This window comes from Alligator mississippiensis, chromosome 4 (assembly GCF_030867095.1).
Source record: "Alligator mississippiensis isolate rAllMis1 chromosome 4, rAllMis1, whole genome shotgun sequence".
In the NCBI taxonomy this organism is placed as follows: domain Eukaryota; kingdom Metazoa; phylum Chordata; order Crocodylia; family Alligatoridae; genus Alligator; species Alligator mississippiensis.
In genome coordinates this window covers 43,853,578-43,869,821 of record NC_081827.1, presented here as the reverse complement: position 1 = coordinate 43,869,821, position 16,244 = coordinate 43,853,578, and the positions used below count along the sequence as shown (strand labels likewise).

Sequence of the window (16,244 nt, the reverse complement as noted above, 5' to 3'; positions counted from 1 at the left end):
TGTGCTTTTAACCCAGATTAAAAGGTTTTTACTTTAATAGCCATAAGGATAGAAAATATGACCTTAACCTTTTTGCTTATTGTGCCAAAACACTTCTGGGTTTATCTCAATCCACACAAAGTTATTAAAATCTAAATTTAGCTTTGGAACCTAGGTTTGCTTGTAAAAAATGAATGTCTCCAGCCAGCATTCTGCAACCTGTCTCTGCATCTCAGAACACACTTTTCCTTCCCAGATTAGATTTCTTGGGAATGTACTTAAATAAAGTTAGCACAGTATAACAGCAGCTTAACTAAGAGGGGGTGAGCATGGCACCATCCCTGGAATCCAACTTAGATGGGGCCCTGGAATTATGGCTCCTTTGGGGAGTCTGTCATGGTAGCAGCAGCCTCATGTCATGGCATTAACACCCAGGTGTGAGGAGCAGTAGCAGCCAGCAGCAGGCAGACAGCAATGTGGTAGCAGCAGCCATAGTCTTTGAGTCCCTGGGGCAAGTAGCACTAGCCACCCTCTCTCCTCCTTCCTCTCCACCCCTGCTTTCTGGCACCTGGCACTCCTCCACCCAAGGTGCATAGGGTAGGAGGAGAGGTTGCCCAGGGTGCAAAATTTGTTAGTTATACCTCTGCAGTTTAACAATATGGCAGAATTAAAAAAGGTAAAAATGTACAGGTCTGAGATCTGACCTGCTTTGAAAGGATGGCAGAATTCAATGAGTCCTAAATTAAACGTTTCAATCCTAAACACATGTGCACCTCATGAGAGCACTAGTATACCCCCTGACAGGTCATGCTCCCTGCTTAGGCAATGGGCAGGGGGGCAGGCTGGTGCCCCCCCTGCAAGTACCAGCTGGGGAGTGGGAGTGCTGGATGAAACACCGTGGCCACTCCCAGGAGCACTGCGGCCACTTCCTGGTAGGCTGTAGGGGGACCCCCCCCTCTGGTCAGCAAGATTGGCTGTGGAGGGATGCCTCCCCGGTCACTGAAGGGTTGCTGGGGGGGCACGTGCCCCCCGACTAAGGTGGTACCAGTCGTCCATGTTCAAGATGGAAACATCTTGTTTTGGAAATATACACATCTGTGTCTGTGATTGATGATTATGGCCTTGAAATTCTAAACTTGCCACAGTAAATTTCTGTTCTCTTTTTAGAGACATAATTCTTATATCTGAAAATGAACAGAAAAGATATCTAAGTGTTTTCTTAAGGGAAAATGTCTCCTCTTTGGGCTCAATGTTTCCTTCATATCCTTCCTCCAGGTGGTGATGTACATGCCATAGCAGATGATGGTGCATCAATAATGTTTGAAGCAGCTGGCGGAGGCAATCCAGATTGTATAGCTCTTCTATTGGAATATGGAGGAAGTGGTAATGTGCCCAACAGAGCAGGACAGCTCCCCATACATAAAGCAGCATATGAAGGACATTATTTGTGAGTATAATCATTGGCTTCAAAGACTTCCCTAAGACATACTGTGCATGCCTGCATCATCTGCAAGCTACACAAGGGAACGCCAAAGTGAAGTACTATAAACTCACCTCACACACACAGACCTGGCAACTTACATAATTGCATGTGCACCAATAAGCACAACCAAAACTCAGAGTACCCTGTACTACTCTAACATGGCTGCATTGCATCCATTCCTGGGTTTTAGCACATACAGAGCTGACATCCTTTACTTCACAACTTGAAAGACAGCATGTATATGCCCACTGTGACTATTATTAAATCAAAACATGAATTAATTCCATTCAAATTCAAAGAATCAATTACAAAGTCCAAGTGAAAAAGCATTTATATTTGACAAGTACATAACTAACTTAGTTGTAATTAGTGCTCCAAGATGACATCATATGTGCACAGTATGTAATCTGGGGGTAAAATTAAAGCATTATTAGCATTTTTATCCTGCCTTGAGCAAGAGTTTGCACTGGATGATTTCCTAACGTCCCTTTCAGCCCTATTGTTTGCAATAAAATTTTTTAAATAAAATAAAAATTTTAAAAAGCCCCCCAGCACTAAATGAAAGCCACTGGGACACAATGCAGATTTACCTTCTATATAGCTTCTTTTAAACCAATGCAGCTTCACTGAGTATAACTGGGTACAAAAGTTTGCCTGCTAGGATTGTTTTGGTGTAAACAAAGGCAAAATCTTGCTCTTCTTGTAATGTGTCTATCAGGTAGAAAACAGGCCATCCAGTTTTGATCTTTGTTTTGAGATCAGGGAGGGGTTGGTGTCTGTTTAGCTTTTGCACAAATAACATTTTTCTTCACTATTTTCTTAGGGCACTGAAATATCTCATTCCAGTTACATCCAAGACAGCAATCCAGAAAAGTGGGTTAAGCCCCGTTCATTCAGCAGCTGAGGGCCAGAATGTTCAGTGTCTAGAACTCCTCATTGAAAATGATTTTGATGTCAATGCACTCCTGGCTGAACACATTTCAGAAAGCTATGATGATGAAAGAAAAACAGCGCTCTATTTTGCTGTTTCTAACAATGATGTTCTCTGCACAGAAGTGCTACTCCAAGCTGGTGCAGACCCAAATAAGGACCCTCTAAACTGTCTTCTTGTGGCAGTGAGAGCTGGTAACCATGAAATTGTAAGGTTACTTCTGTCCCACAGAGCAAATGTCAATTGCTACTTCATGCTCATTAATGATACCCATTTCCCCAGTGCCATACAGTACGCTTTGAATGATGAGGTAATGCTAAGACTGTTGCTCAATCATGGATACAAGGTGGAGATGTGTTTTGATTGTATGCATGGGGACATCTTTGGAAGTTCTTTTGTGTGGTCAACTCCAGAGGAAGAGGTGCTACCAGGATGGACACCTTGTATAATAAAGGATAATCCAGTAAGTATATTCTCCACTTTGTAATCTTCATTTCTGTCATTGCTTTAAGATTTTCCAATTTTTATGCAGAACTAAAATTAAGGTACCGCTATACTTCCCTTTTTAACCCCCCTTTAGCCTTTTCTCTGTTTCAATTCTGATATATGTACAGTAGTTTTGAGTATTGCCTATTGATTAGAGCATCAGACTGGAAGGCATACATATGGGTTCTGTACTCAGCTCAGTTAATGATTTGCTGTCTGTTTTTGGAAAAATATTTAGTGTTTGCCTGATCCTGCAAACTCTTAACCATGCGAGTAATCCTATATGCATGAATGGAATACTGTACTTACAAAAATATACTTGCATAATTGTTTGTGGGATTGAGATGTTAGATCAACATTTTTTAAGTGCCCAGTAATGTTGGATGCCAGTTTAAGACACCCTGCAACCTCCTTTTCAGAGATACTGAAAACCCACAATTCCAGCAGAGTCAATGACATTGGAATGCCTACTAGCAACAAGCATTATTTAATCACACAGAGTGCACAAGATATTGCCGACTTATTTTTAGTAACATGAGTACGACAAAGGCACTGGAAGTGTTTTCTGATCAGCCTTCCTTTCAGGAGTGTCAGATACTTTGGTGGGCTATTTTAGGAACCAGCCCATGATCTTAGAAGGCCATACTCAGAAGATATTTGGAATCAAAATATAATTAAGGAAGTCTGAAAGCATTGAGACCATTGGTTGAACAATAATGCTGAATATTTTATTGTTGCTGCACAGGTGATGAATTTTTTTGCACTGGATATATAGTTCTAGGCCTAAAGAGAAATCAATATGGAACAAAATTATTAAGATATTGGAAATTATTTAAATTACTAAAATATTTTCATTATTTTAATAATGAGTTATTAACATTATTAAAATATTTTCATGGTTAGTGGCTTCAGATCTCTGTACAAACAAATGAAGAAATCATAGAATCCAGATATAGGTAGAAGGGTCTTTTTAATGACTTCTTGATGTTTTAGTCTTGGATTGTTGTAGTATATTTTCTAACACTTTCAGTTTTAAATCTTGTTTAACTTGTATGAAATTTTTAAAACTGCATCAGTGGGATGTCCCTATATGGGATTTAAAAATAATATAATTTGTTTTTCCTTTCAGTTTTGTGACTTTATCGGAGTTCCTTGGCTGAAACATTTAGTGGGAAAAGTGGTTCGTATTTTAGTAGATTATATGGACTACGTTCCTCTGTGCCCAAAACTTAAGTTTGTCCTAGAATCACAGAAAGAATGGCCAGAGATACGTCACATATTGGGTAAAAATCCAACATTTGTTTAATAATTGCACTAGTTGTTTGAGATTTTAAAAATCATCCCCTTACCAGATGACACTTATCCTAAAGTTTTTGTTTGTTTGAATTTACCTACTAGTCCAAGGACCCAGCCTTTTTCCTTTGCTCAGATAGGAGCAGACCTTCTGCAACTGTCAGTTGTCCTAGTCCCACTGATTTAAATGGAATATGACAGTTTACTCTAGCTGAGGATCTACTCTTGAGTAGCTTGCACTATGGGAAGCCTTTTACTGTATTTCCATGTGATGACCTGAAGTATAAGGTGCTTCTCCAAGCAAGTAGCAGTGACAGAATCTCACTTTTCATTAACATGTTTTTCTAACTCTGACAAGTTGAACCTTTACTAAGGCTCACATTTTCATCATTCCACTCTCCTTCATCTTTAATAGCTCTTTATGGAGCAACATGTAAGTGTGTTTAAAATCTTGGAACATTCCAAATGTTAGATGTTGGCATTTCCTATGCTATGCAGTAATTACTAGGGGTGTGCGAAATGGGCCGTATTCAATTTGGATTCAGATTCGGCCTGAATCGGGGAGTGATTCAATATGTTGATTCGGATCACTGTCCCCAATTCGATTCAGCTGAATCTGAAGATTTGATGCCAATTCAGAGAATCAGCGATTTGGCCATAGACACAGCTTTAAATGTTTTTTCTACATACCTCGAGGTACCAGGAGTGGCTTGTGAATGCTGCGACGCTGGGGTGGATGGAGCATTCAACCAAAGTTTTGCTCCCCCGCCCCCCGGCTCAGCAATCGGCCACAGGGGGACCCCGAGTGCCCCGCCAGACCCAGGAAACACCAGTTGCCAAGCCGGGAGTTGTGCAGGGGGGCCCCCCAATGTGCTCCCCGGTGGACTTGAAAGTGGACTGGAAGTGCTTCTGGTCCACTTCTGGGTTTGCTGTCAAGTGCGCTGCGGAGCCCCCTGTGCTTCTGTGGGACGCTCCATCTACCTCACCATCACAGCATTCATGAGCTGCCTGGTATCTTGAGGAATGTAGAAAAAACATTTAAAGCTGTGACTATGTCTGACTCTCTGAATCTTTCCGAATCTCCCTGAATTGATTTGGAGGTTTCCAATTTGATTCAAAGAGATTAAACAGTCTCCCAATTCAATTCGGATTTGGAGATTCAGCCACCAAATTGGGCCAAATCACCATCAAATCAAATCAGGGACCGAAGCTTCACACAGCCCTAGTAATTACCTGTATCTGCCTTATGTAATATACATTATAGGGCAGCTATTTTCAGCACTTGATTTGGGTGCATCTCATGGTTTCTTGTCTATGCCTGTATTTTAAAGGCTCAAAAACTACATGGGATATTTCATTATAATATAAACCTTAGCCTTCACTGAACCAGAGATTCAGGAACAACAATTTAGGAAGATGCCATGAGAGTACAATTGGAACTTATGAGAAGACACTGGGATTTCATGTAGATCAGGGGTGGGGAAAATGCAGCCTGGGGGCCAGATGTGGCCTGCCAGGCCATTCTATCTGGCCCGCGGACCCCTAAAAAATTTAGAAAATTAACATTTATCTGCCCCTGGCTGCCTGTCATGTGACCCTCAATGGCTTGCCGAAACTCAGTAAGCGGCCCCTGCCCAAAATAATGGCTCACCCTGATGTAGATGGCTCTGCTTTCAGTAGATCATTTAAGATCTGCCAAGATCTTAAAACTGAGAACTCAGATTTAGAAGGGACTGAATTCCTTTCCAGCACTAAAGGACCTTTCCCTCCTGATAGGCAGAAACACCAGAGGTAAAATCTCTGCCACATTTAAGTCAATGACAGATGTCCTATTGACCTCAATGGGCCTAGGATTTTTCCTCTTAAGTCAATTATTCAGAGTTTCCTATTTCTTATTAGGCATGTCTACATGTGTAATTGGGGTGGAGCAACACACTCCAGCATTTATTGCTTCTGGGCATGCTGTTTGCACATGATCCCGGGACCAGAGAATTTTGAGCTAGGTTGGAGCAGCTCCAGCTGGCAGGGAGCCAAGGGGCCAGCCTGCCAGCCCAGGGCTGCTCTGACCCTGCTCAATGTGTTGTGGAGGGGCTAGCTTGGGCATGAGAGTACTCCCGTGCAGGGCTAGCCAGCAGGCAGCCCCTGCACTGAAGTACACCCATGCCTCAGCTAGCTCCATCAGTGTACTGCTGCAGAGGAAAAAACTCTGTAGCAGGATAGCACTTGTATTTACAAGTACTACCCTGCTGCAAAGTTTATTAGTTTACTCCAGCCTAATAGCCCCGCACATGTAGACGTGAGACATTTTCTGCAGAACTAATTAGTCAACTCCATAGTAAATGTCTCGTATAGACATGCCTATTATGCGCTTAGTTAGTCCTCCCTTTTTAAAAAATTCTATGTTCAGTCACTTAAATTAATAACACAGGTAAATAATTATTTTGGTTACGCTATTTGTGTGTCATTTAAAGCAGCTGCAATTAAATTTTGAATAGTTGCTACTAGACCCGTTGCACAGACAATGTTCACATACCTTATAATGTTGCATACTATGTGCATTTCTTTTCCAAAAGTCAGCTGCTGTGCAGCTGCACATTATAAGGAAAAAAAACTGTCATAACAGTTTCTGGCTCTGCCTGGAGAAAGCCAAAGTCATGTTGCAGTGCTGCACCTGGGGTTCCCTAGATGCTGGCTGTGGACACTTTCTCTTTCCTGACCAGAGGGTCCTGTTACAGAAGGTGCCTCTCAGTTACTTACTGCTAGTTACCAGTATTTTCCAGGAAAGATCTTTGTTTCTGACTTTCAAAGAACAAGATACTTATTTTATTTGAGGGTGAGAGTTGTATGCAAGAAAATACAGTGATTTCCTGAGGCAATATGCAGCTTGCCTAAATTGATATTTATACAGCATATCATGGTAGAGCTTTTAGCCTGCCAAACATCTACAATCATTTAAAAATATATTTCTACATAGATACTCAAATAATAAAGTAGAATTTCTTATTTGAAACCAACACCTATTTAATATGTTTCTGTACATTTATTAGAACATATAATCTAACAGATGACTAATGCAAGCTTTTTTAAGCTTTCATCAAAGCAGGGTTCTCTTTCTATTATGGAAATAAATACAAAATTCTCTTTGAATGAATGTGAAGATTAAACTGATAAAAAGCAGAAACTTCTAGTTAAACAGACATTCCATCTTTGCTTTTGTGGCTTACACTATCAAGCAAAAAACTTTTTTTTAGAGTTTGTTGCTTGGTGTTACAATTTTAAAGTTGTTTTGTTATCTAAATTGTCCAAATTTTAAGAACTTTGAAGTCTGTTATTCAGATCAGAGAAAAAGCCTTAACTATATAGGGCGCGTCCACACAAGCGCACACGTGCCTCTTGCAGAGTCTCAACCCCCTTTGAAATGTTGCAAAAGGCATGTGCAGGAACAAAAAAAAGTTTCCCACACGACAAATTTGCAGCGCGGGGCCAAAATTAGACCCCTGGATATCTAGGGGTCAAAAAATACCCCAGGGGAAAAAAGCAGAGCGGGGCATAGTCCAGGACCATGCCCTGAGGCAAGCGGTGGCTCTGTCCTCCACAGAGACACTCTCATAGCCAGCCAGAGCATCTCTATGGCTGGCCCTCACCCCGGTGCTGAAGCACAATGCCTGCCTGTGCGGGGCAGGCAGTAGTTCAAGATGCAGGGACCTAAACCCGGCTTCGTGCTGGGTAAGTAGGGAATTGGTGGGGCTGGAGTAGGGGGGCTGGAGCCCCCATTTGTTCCCCAACTTCCCGTTCATTCCTCCGCCCCCTGCTTGCTCTCTCACCTGGCCCCAGCCCCACCACACTCACCAGCAGTAGCAGCAGTGGTTGGGGCCACTTGGGGCTTCACGGCACAGCACCCCTGTGCGGGGGGGCAGCAGGGCTCAGCCCCATCTGCCTGGCACCTCTGCTGCCACATTGCATGGGTACACCCAGCTTGGCAGGGCACTGCACACTGTCTCAGAGCCCTAACCCACTCAGGCTGAGTGGCGCTGAGCCCCAGGTGACAGCTGCAACACCTCCGAGCTTCCAGACAGCACACGATGCCCTGCTGAGCCAGGCTGCACCTGCATAATGTGGTAGCTGCAGCACAGGTGCCAGGCAGCCAGGGCCGAGCCCCAGTGCTCCCCACTGCCCTATGCCACACAGGGGGGCTGTGCCATGAGGCCTCGAGTGGCCCCAACTGCTGCTGCTGCTGGTAAGCTGCGGGCAGTGCAGCAGACTGGAACTGGGCAGGGGAGTGATGAGGGGGGGCAGGAGCTGAGAGGTGGAGAGATCAGGAGTGTGGAGCTGACTGGGGAAATCCCTGAATCATCTCCAGCCTCCTGAACACTCCCCAATCATCTCCAGCCTCCTGCTCATTTTCCTACTTGACTCCAACCTCTGGAAGACTAGAGACAGAGCAGGAGAATGAGCAGGCAGCTGGAGACAAGCAGGGGAATGAGCAGGAGGCTGGAGACAAGCCCCAGAGATGTATTGAAGACTTCCCCTACTCCTGAGGCTGGAGATGAGCAGGTGAATGAGCAGGGGGTTGGAGACAGGCAGGAGAACAAGCAGGGTCTGGAGAGAGAGGGAGGGAGAGTTGTGGGGCAGGGGCTGTAGCCCTTGGGGGAGGCTGGGACCCTATAGGCAGGGAAGTCCATGTGCTGTGTGGGGTGGCTCTGCCCTGGGGGGGGGGGCAGAGGACCCACCCCTCCTAAGCAGCCCCCACACCCACAGTCCCCTTATACCTACCCACATACTGACCTGCATCCCTCCACACCCACCCACCCACCCACCCTGAGATGTCAACATTGCTCTAGTTATTTTTTTTTGTTAGCGATACATTTATATAGAAATAAAATAAAATTTTCTTATTAAAAGCAGAAAAAATAACATTTTCTTTTCATAGATTTGATATAAATGTTATTAGAACACATATATTGACATTCTCAATCTGACTCATGATCACCAAATTAATAGCCTTGTTTTTTTCCAACTTGCTATTGTTTTAGATAATCCCCGTGCCTTGAAGCATTTGTGCCGCTTGAAAATACGTAAAGTTATGGGACTAAAGAGGTTACAGAAACTGAAATCAATGAAGAAGCTTCCTCTTCCACCAGTTCTCGAAAACTATATCCTGTATAAAGAATATGATCTATATGGAAAAGGCCTGATGTTGGATTAGTTTAAACACTGCTGTTTAAAATGTGTAAATTACTAATTTCCTTGTTCCTTTTTTTATTACTGGATTGAGAATTGTTCAGTTTTCTTATGCATTTTCAAAACCTGTAAGTTTTTGCTGCAAATAGGCCTTTAACAGAGCACACATTTTGTCAAAAGACTAGAATGTTAAAATTAAATCTAACTTTTTATGTTTTACTTTAACATTTTATCTTCCAATGTGATATATTCTAAGACCATGGAGGAGGAGTTGATAATCATTGTGCAAAGTAGAACACTCTAGATTTGTTTTTAGGCAAGTAATATGTACATGTTACTCTAGATAAACAGTTTCTTTAATATCCAGTGATTCTCAATCAGGGTGAAATGGTATCCTGGTGGAGGATGCTTTGGGATCCTTACAAAGATGCAGTAGGGTGCCATGCAAAGTTAGCATGTGTGCAAACATGATTTACAAAATAAACCTAGAGATTTCACATAGAAATCCATTGTGTTAAAACTATTCTGACCTGCTGTGGTCTTGCCAAGTTCTTTGCAATTTTTCTGTAGTCAAAAAATCAAGTGAAAACTAAGAGCTGGCATTTTCTGAGGGGTTCCTTAAGTCTAAAAAGGTTGAGAACCACCAATCTAGTCTAAGCAACATTGTCTACTGATGTTTAATATGCAAAATTGTTTGAAAAATGTGAAGCAAATAAAAATTCCCCTTGTTCTATTTGTATGACAACACTTGACTGCAGCCACCTTTCACATATTTAGCTTGGAATCTGACATATATATTTTAAAACATGGTCCTATTATGTAAAATGCTCCCTGAAAAACATTCTTTTTCTAGGTCTAAACCAACCAGACAGCAATGATCTTATTTACTACTAGTGCAGAGTTCAGGGGTTCCTGGGAATGACATTTGGGCATACCTGGGAAAAGGTAGTGAGAAGAAGGCTTTAAAAAGAATGTGTTTTTAAATAAAAGGAATGGGATGTGAGGAAAGAAAACAGGATGGGCAAGGAAATGTCCACTACACCCTTATTTCATAGTTTCACAGATGTTAGGGGCAGGAAGGGACCTTACAGATCATTGGGTCCAGCCCACTGCACTTGGGCAGGAAAGACTGCTGGGGTCAAATGAAATGTCGAGAAGCTTTTTGAAGATCGGCAGGGTGGGTGACTGTGCCACCTCTGGGGGAAGCCTGTTCCAAACCCTTGGTGCTCAACTTGTAAAGAAGTTTTTCCTGATGTCTAGTCTGAAGAGATCTTCAATCAGTTTGTGCCCATTGTTTCTTGTCCTCCCCTGGGGATCCTTGGTGAATAAATGCTCCCTCAAGCCCTGATGTACACTCCTGATATATTTACTGTATTACTGTTCAACAAAATTCTGTGGGCCTTTTTGTTGCATACTAGGGAGGGTTAGCATGGGAAAAATCAGAAGAATATAGCTACAGTAAAACCTTTGTTATCTGGTACCCACGGGGAATGAAGGGTGCTAGATAACAAAATACGCCATTTAACCGAGCGGCCCAAACAGGTGTCTTTGCCTGTTCGGGCTGCTGCCTGTCTCACTGTGTCTGGGGTGTCGCTGCCTGTCCTGCCACGTTGCCACCCCTCTCGCAGGCCCTGTAGTCCCCAAGGGACAGGGAGGGGGGACCCGCACAGGCTGCTATGGCCCAGGCTGTGGGGGCTTGGCAGCTCAGGCTGCTTTCCCCCAGGCCGTGGGGGCTCCACGAAACTGGAAGCGCCACGGTGGCAACTTCTGGTTTCACTTTTCCCTTAAAAGCCGGCATGCTGGTTAACAGAGCATGCCGGCTTGTAAGGTGCCGGATAACTCAGTTTTTACTGTATTTTAATCAGTGTGACTGCCCACAAAATGTATATATGCTCTAAGTGTAATAGCTATTCCAATAATAAAGGGGAGATGTGGGAAGCAAAGCCTCAACTCCTGTGCAAGAAGCAGAAAGGAACCCCCCATCCTTCTCACTAGCCTGCTAAGAGGACTGGTAGAGAGCCGAGAGCCAGGGAACCCTCAGGTCCTAAGTGCTCAGGTTCTTTGGCTTCTCTGTGTCTTTCCCAGGAAGACAAGAGGAAAGCCCTAGAAACAAAGCTCTCAAGTTTGACCTGGCTGCCAGGATCTGCATTTCTGGATCAGGCAGACTGTCCCAGAATGGCCAACCGTAGGACTTTCGTTCTAGAGGAGAATTTTGAAACTTTTGGATTTGTTCTAAGTCATAAAACATCACAATTCTCCAAAAAGACAGTGAATCTTATTCCATGGAGCTCAAAGGAAGTGGTGGATTCTCCATTTCTTAGGGTCTTTAACTCAAGACTGGATACTTCCCAAATTATATGTTCTCCCTAAATGCAAGTTAGGTTTTAGTCACACCACAAATTATTGAGCTCAATAAAAGGAAAGCTGGATGTAAAGTAAATGTTTGGCTTTGAACCCTGAATCTAGCAATCATGATATAAGTATATATGTGCTCATAATATATCACAACCTGCAAGAGAAACATGCTCAAATAACACTTTCTTTAGCTAGTTCCAGTTCTACTCTCATAGTCCATAGGTCAAGGTTTAAATTTAGAACTCCATCCTCTCCTTTGGTCAGGGTGAAACAGAGGCGTCAGCATTCAGCTCCAGGGCAGTAGGATTTCCCCAGGTGTTCAGAAAGCATGGGTTAGGCCTCCAAACTTCATGCAATTGGCTTGAAAAATATAAAATTCTAAAAAATAGTGCATTTTGTCCTTTTTTTTTGTACTTTCACAATGAGCTCCTTACATTTCTAAAGATTTTTCTACACAGCATTGAAGATTAGACATTTTGGTTATTACTTTTAACCAAAATCTGAAATGCTGATATAAATCATGCATCTCCAGGAGCTGAGATTCAAAAAAAAAAAATCCCAGATGTCATGAGCCTTGTGATAAGATTGCAAGAGTTGACAACCCTGTGGCAGTTGCATTGCATGGTCTGTGAACTGGAGCAGTTTCTCCAGTCTATCTTGTTGTAATTTGTTCTTCATATGACAATCACACCTGAAGGCCAAAGTTTACATTGGAACCCTACTGTTTGAAGCACCATATAAACAGCTAGTGTTAGGTTTTGAACTTGAAAAACTGGCTTTAAGCTTACATGTAGAAACAGTCATAGCCATAGGAAATAATTGTTGCCCTCTGATACTGGCCCTCCCAATCCAAGAGAGCTAACACAGCTGACCCTTGCACCAAGCTAAGGGGATGAGCTTCCATTAGGTGGACAGTTCTATATGTTGATAGATGTTAGGGGCTAGAGGGACTTCACAAGATTATTGGGTCCAGCCCCCCTGCACTAGCCAGGAAAGACAACTGGCGTCAGGTGACTGTCCAGTCTCCTCTTGAAAATTTCCAGGGTAGGTGATTGCACCACTTCTAGAGGGAGTTTATTCCACAGCCTGGACACAATGGAAGTTTTTCCTAGTGTTAAGCCGGCAAAGGTTTGTGGCCATTACTCCTAGTTTTCCCCAAGGGTGCCCCAGTGAATAGTTGTTTGCCAAGCCCCTGATGTATTCCTCTGATGTAGCGGTAGGCTGCTACCAAGTCCCCTCTCAGCCTTCTCTTTTTTAGGCTGAAGAGACCCATGTTCTTCAGCCTTTCCTTGTATGGCTTGCCTTGCAAGTCTCCAATCATAAGGATGGCTCTTCTCTGGACTCTCTCAAGCTTTTCCACATCCCTGTTGAAGTGTGGCACCCACAAATGGATGCAGTACCCCAGCTGCGATCTCACCAGTGCTGAGTAAAGTGGAAAAAATCACTTCCCTGGTTTTGTTTGAGATGCATCAGTTGATACATGCCAGAGTATTGTTTGCCCTGCCGTCTACAGCATTGCACTGCCAGCTCATGTTCATACTATGGTTTATTATTACCCCTACGTCCCTTTCAGTGATGGTGCTAGTCAGTTTGGCACCACCGAGCCTGTGTGTTGGGGATTGTTTGTCCCCAGATGAAGCACTTTACACTTCAAGGTTGAACTTCACCTGGTTCTGATCTGTCCAACTTGCCAGCCTGTCGAGGTCTGCCTGTATTTGCAGCCTATTTTCAAGCATGACCACACTCCCCCATAACTTAGTGTCCTCTGCGAACTTAGCCAGTGAGCTCTTCACCCCCACATCCAAGTCATTGATAAAGAAGTTGAAAAGCACTGGACCAAGCACAGACCCCTGAGAGACACAACTGGCCACTTCGCTAGGACGACACAGATCTGTTCATTAGAACTTTCTGGGTCCTACCCCACAGCCAGCTTCCTACCCCCCTGACTGTCAAGCAGTTAAGCCCGCAACCCCCCAATTTGCCCATGAGAACATCATGGGATACCAGATCAAAGGCCTTTTGGATGTTTTGGTGTACAGTGTTGACCTCTCTCTTATCCAGGTGGTGAGTTACCTGGTTGTAGAAGGAGATGAGATTGGTAAGACAAGACCTGCCCACAGCGAAGCCATGCTGCCTGTCATTCAGAATCCTACCTTCTGCAAGCATATCACACATATACTCCTTGATGAATTTTTCCAGGATTTTCCCTGGGATAGAAGTTGAGCTAATTGGCCTATAGTTACCCAGGTCCTCTCTCCTCCCCTTCTTGAAGATGGGCACAATATTGGCCCTCTTCCAGTCTTCAGGCACCTCCCCCAAGCACCATGAGTTTTGGAAGTTTCACCACAGGTCCTGCGAGGACTTTGGCCAGCTCCTTCAGCACTCTCGGATGAAATTCATCCGGTCCTGTTGATTTATAGATGTCTAATTTCTCTAACTGATCATGCACCAGCTCAACATCAATAGTAGGAAGGCAGTTATTCCCACAATGCCCATTCTGAACCTTATCTAGTATGATTTTCCCCTTAGTCTGGTGAAATACCAAAGCAAAGTAGTTATTCAGGGGTTCAGTTTTCTCCCGAGTGCCAGTAACCAGCTGTCCTGAGATGTTAAGCAATGGTCCCACACTTCCATTTGTTTTCCTCCTGTTCCCTACATACCTAAAGGACTTCTTACTGTCCTTGATTTCTGTTGCTAGTTTGTATTCAGTCACCACCTTAGACTTTCTAATCTGCTCTTTACAAGTGTGAACCATTGTTGTATAGTCCTCCTTGGGGACTGTCCCAAGCTTCCATTGTTTGTATGCCTCTTTCTTCTTTTTCAAGAGGACCATGATATTCCTATCAGCCCTTCCCGCTACCTTTCCTCCGCATGGGAATGAAGTTCTTTTGGGCTCTGAGGATCGTGTCTTTCAGGAACAACCACTCTTCATGCACTCCTTTCACCTTCGGTCCCTAGTACTACAGCACTTCTCCTACTATAGCCCTCAGCCTGTTGAAATTCACTTTTTATAAGTCCAAAACTTCAACCCTGTCAATTGATTTACCTGCCTTGTGACTGATAGTGAACATGATGGTTTCATAGTTGCTAGTTCTCAAGAGAACTCCAGATCAAGCTTCTCCCCCTTATTTGGTGGTCTGTAGTGTACACCTACAGTTTGGTCCATCACCATGACCCCCTTCCCCCCCACTGTAGTTTGACTCAGAGGGTTTCGAGATGCTCTTCTTTGGAGCCAATATTAGCCTCCAAGGAGGGGTACTGCTCCCTCACAGAGAGCTACACCTCCACCTTTCTTCCCTACTTGGTCCCTTCTGTGCAGGGTGTAGCCCTCTATGGCTACATTCCAATCATGCAAGGAGTCCCACCAGGTCTCCATAATCCCTGCTAGATTGTAATATCCTCTGGAAAGTAGGACGGCTAGCTCTTCCTATTTGTTCCTCATGCTCCTAGTATTAGTGTACAGGCACCTGAGTCCTTCAATTGAGACCCTCAATTTCCTGTCACGCTGAGGGAGAACCATTCCCATTCCCTCAACTCTTCTAAGAGTGGTTATCCTAGTGTCCCCAACATCAGAGCTTTCTTGTATGCCAGTCCCCGGGCATGCTCCAATCAGTGTTTCCCCATTACCTGGCAATCTTAGTTTAAAGCCCTATCTAGAAGATTGGCCATCCTGGCCAAGAACAGGGACTTACTCCTCCATGTGGGGTGGACACCGTCCCTCCTCAGGAGTCCTCTCTCCCTGAAGTGTGTGCTGTGGTTGAAGAAACCTAAGCCCTCTTGGTAGCACCACTGCTGGAGTTGCTGGTTCATTTCTTCAACACATCCTTCCCTCCTAGGTCCATGGCCTGTAACTGGGAGTGCAGAGGAAAAGACTACCTGCACCTCTGACCCCTTAAGCTCAGCCCCCAGAGCCCTGTAGTCACTCATGACCCAGTCCAGATTACTCCTGGCCATATCATTCATGCCCGCATGGATGACAAGCATAGTGGCTGGAGGGCCGAGCAAACCTAGGGATCCTCTCCACAACATCCCAGATGCTGGCCCCAGCAGCAGACCTCATGGCAGGGGTGGACAAAATACAGACCCGTGGGCCAGATCCAGCTGCTAGGCCATTCTATTCAGCCCACGGGGCTCCTAAAAAAAAAAAAAAAATTAATAAATCAATATTTATTAGTTTCTGGCTGCATATGAAAGCTGTCAGGAACCAGGGGCAGTAGGACCCAGAGGGAGCCTCAGCAGGCTTGAGCAGCCCAGCCTGCCTCACCCCCAGCCAGCTCCCTGCTTTCCTGCCCCAGCCCAGCTCCAGCACCACGTGGCTGCCGACTGCATCACCAGACCGCAGAGCATAGGACTGCACCGATACGTCTGTGTGCAGGCTGAGGGGCAGAGTCTGTGTGTGTGCGTTCATAGAGTGAGTTGCACATTCACACCCTACCATATACATGCACCCCACAACCCCCCCTTTCACTGCCATACACAAACCCCAGCCACTGTCCCTCCACACATCCCCCCACAAACCCCATACCCACGCCCCAC

The 16,244-nt window shown here is 44.3% G+C and overlaps 1 protein-coding gene across 1 annotated transcript in view; it reads left to right on the top strand.

Annotated features, from left to right (window-relative positions):
• ASB15 (ankyrin repeat and SOCS box containing 15) overlaps positions 1-10,308 on the top strand; it is a 45,287-nt gene extending 34,979 nt beyond the window's left edge. Inside the window, exons 7-10 of the mRNA XM_019491894.2 lie at positions 1,255-1,426; positions 2,286-2,856; positions 4,009-4,162; positions 9,206-10,308. Coding sequence (XP_019347439.1) covers positions 1,255-1,426; positions 2,286-2,856; positions 4,009-4,162; positions 9,206-9,378 — 1,070 coding nt within the window. The 3' untranslated portion in view covers positions 9,379-10,308. The remainder of the gene's footprint in view (positions 1-1,254; positions 1,427-2,285; positions 2,857-4,008; positions 4,163-9,205) is intronic.
• Positions 10,309-16,244: the final 5,936 nt, after the last annotated feature.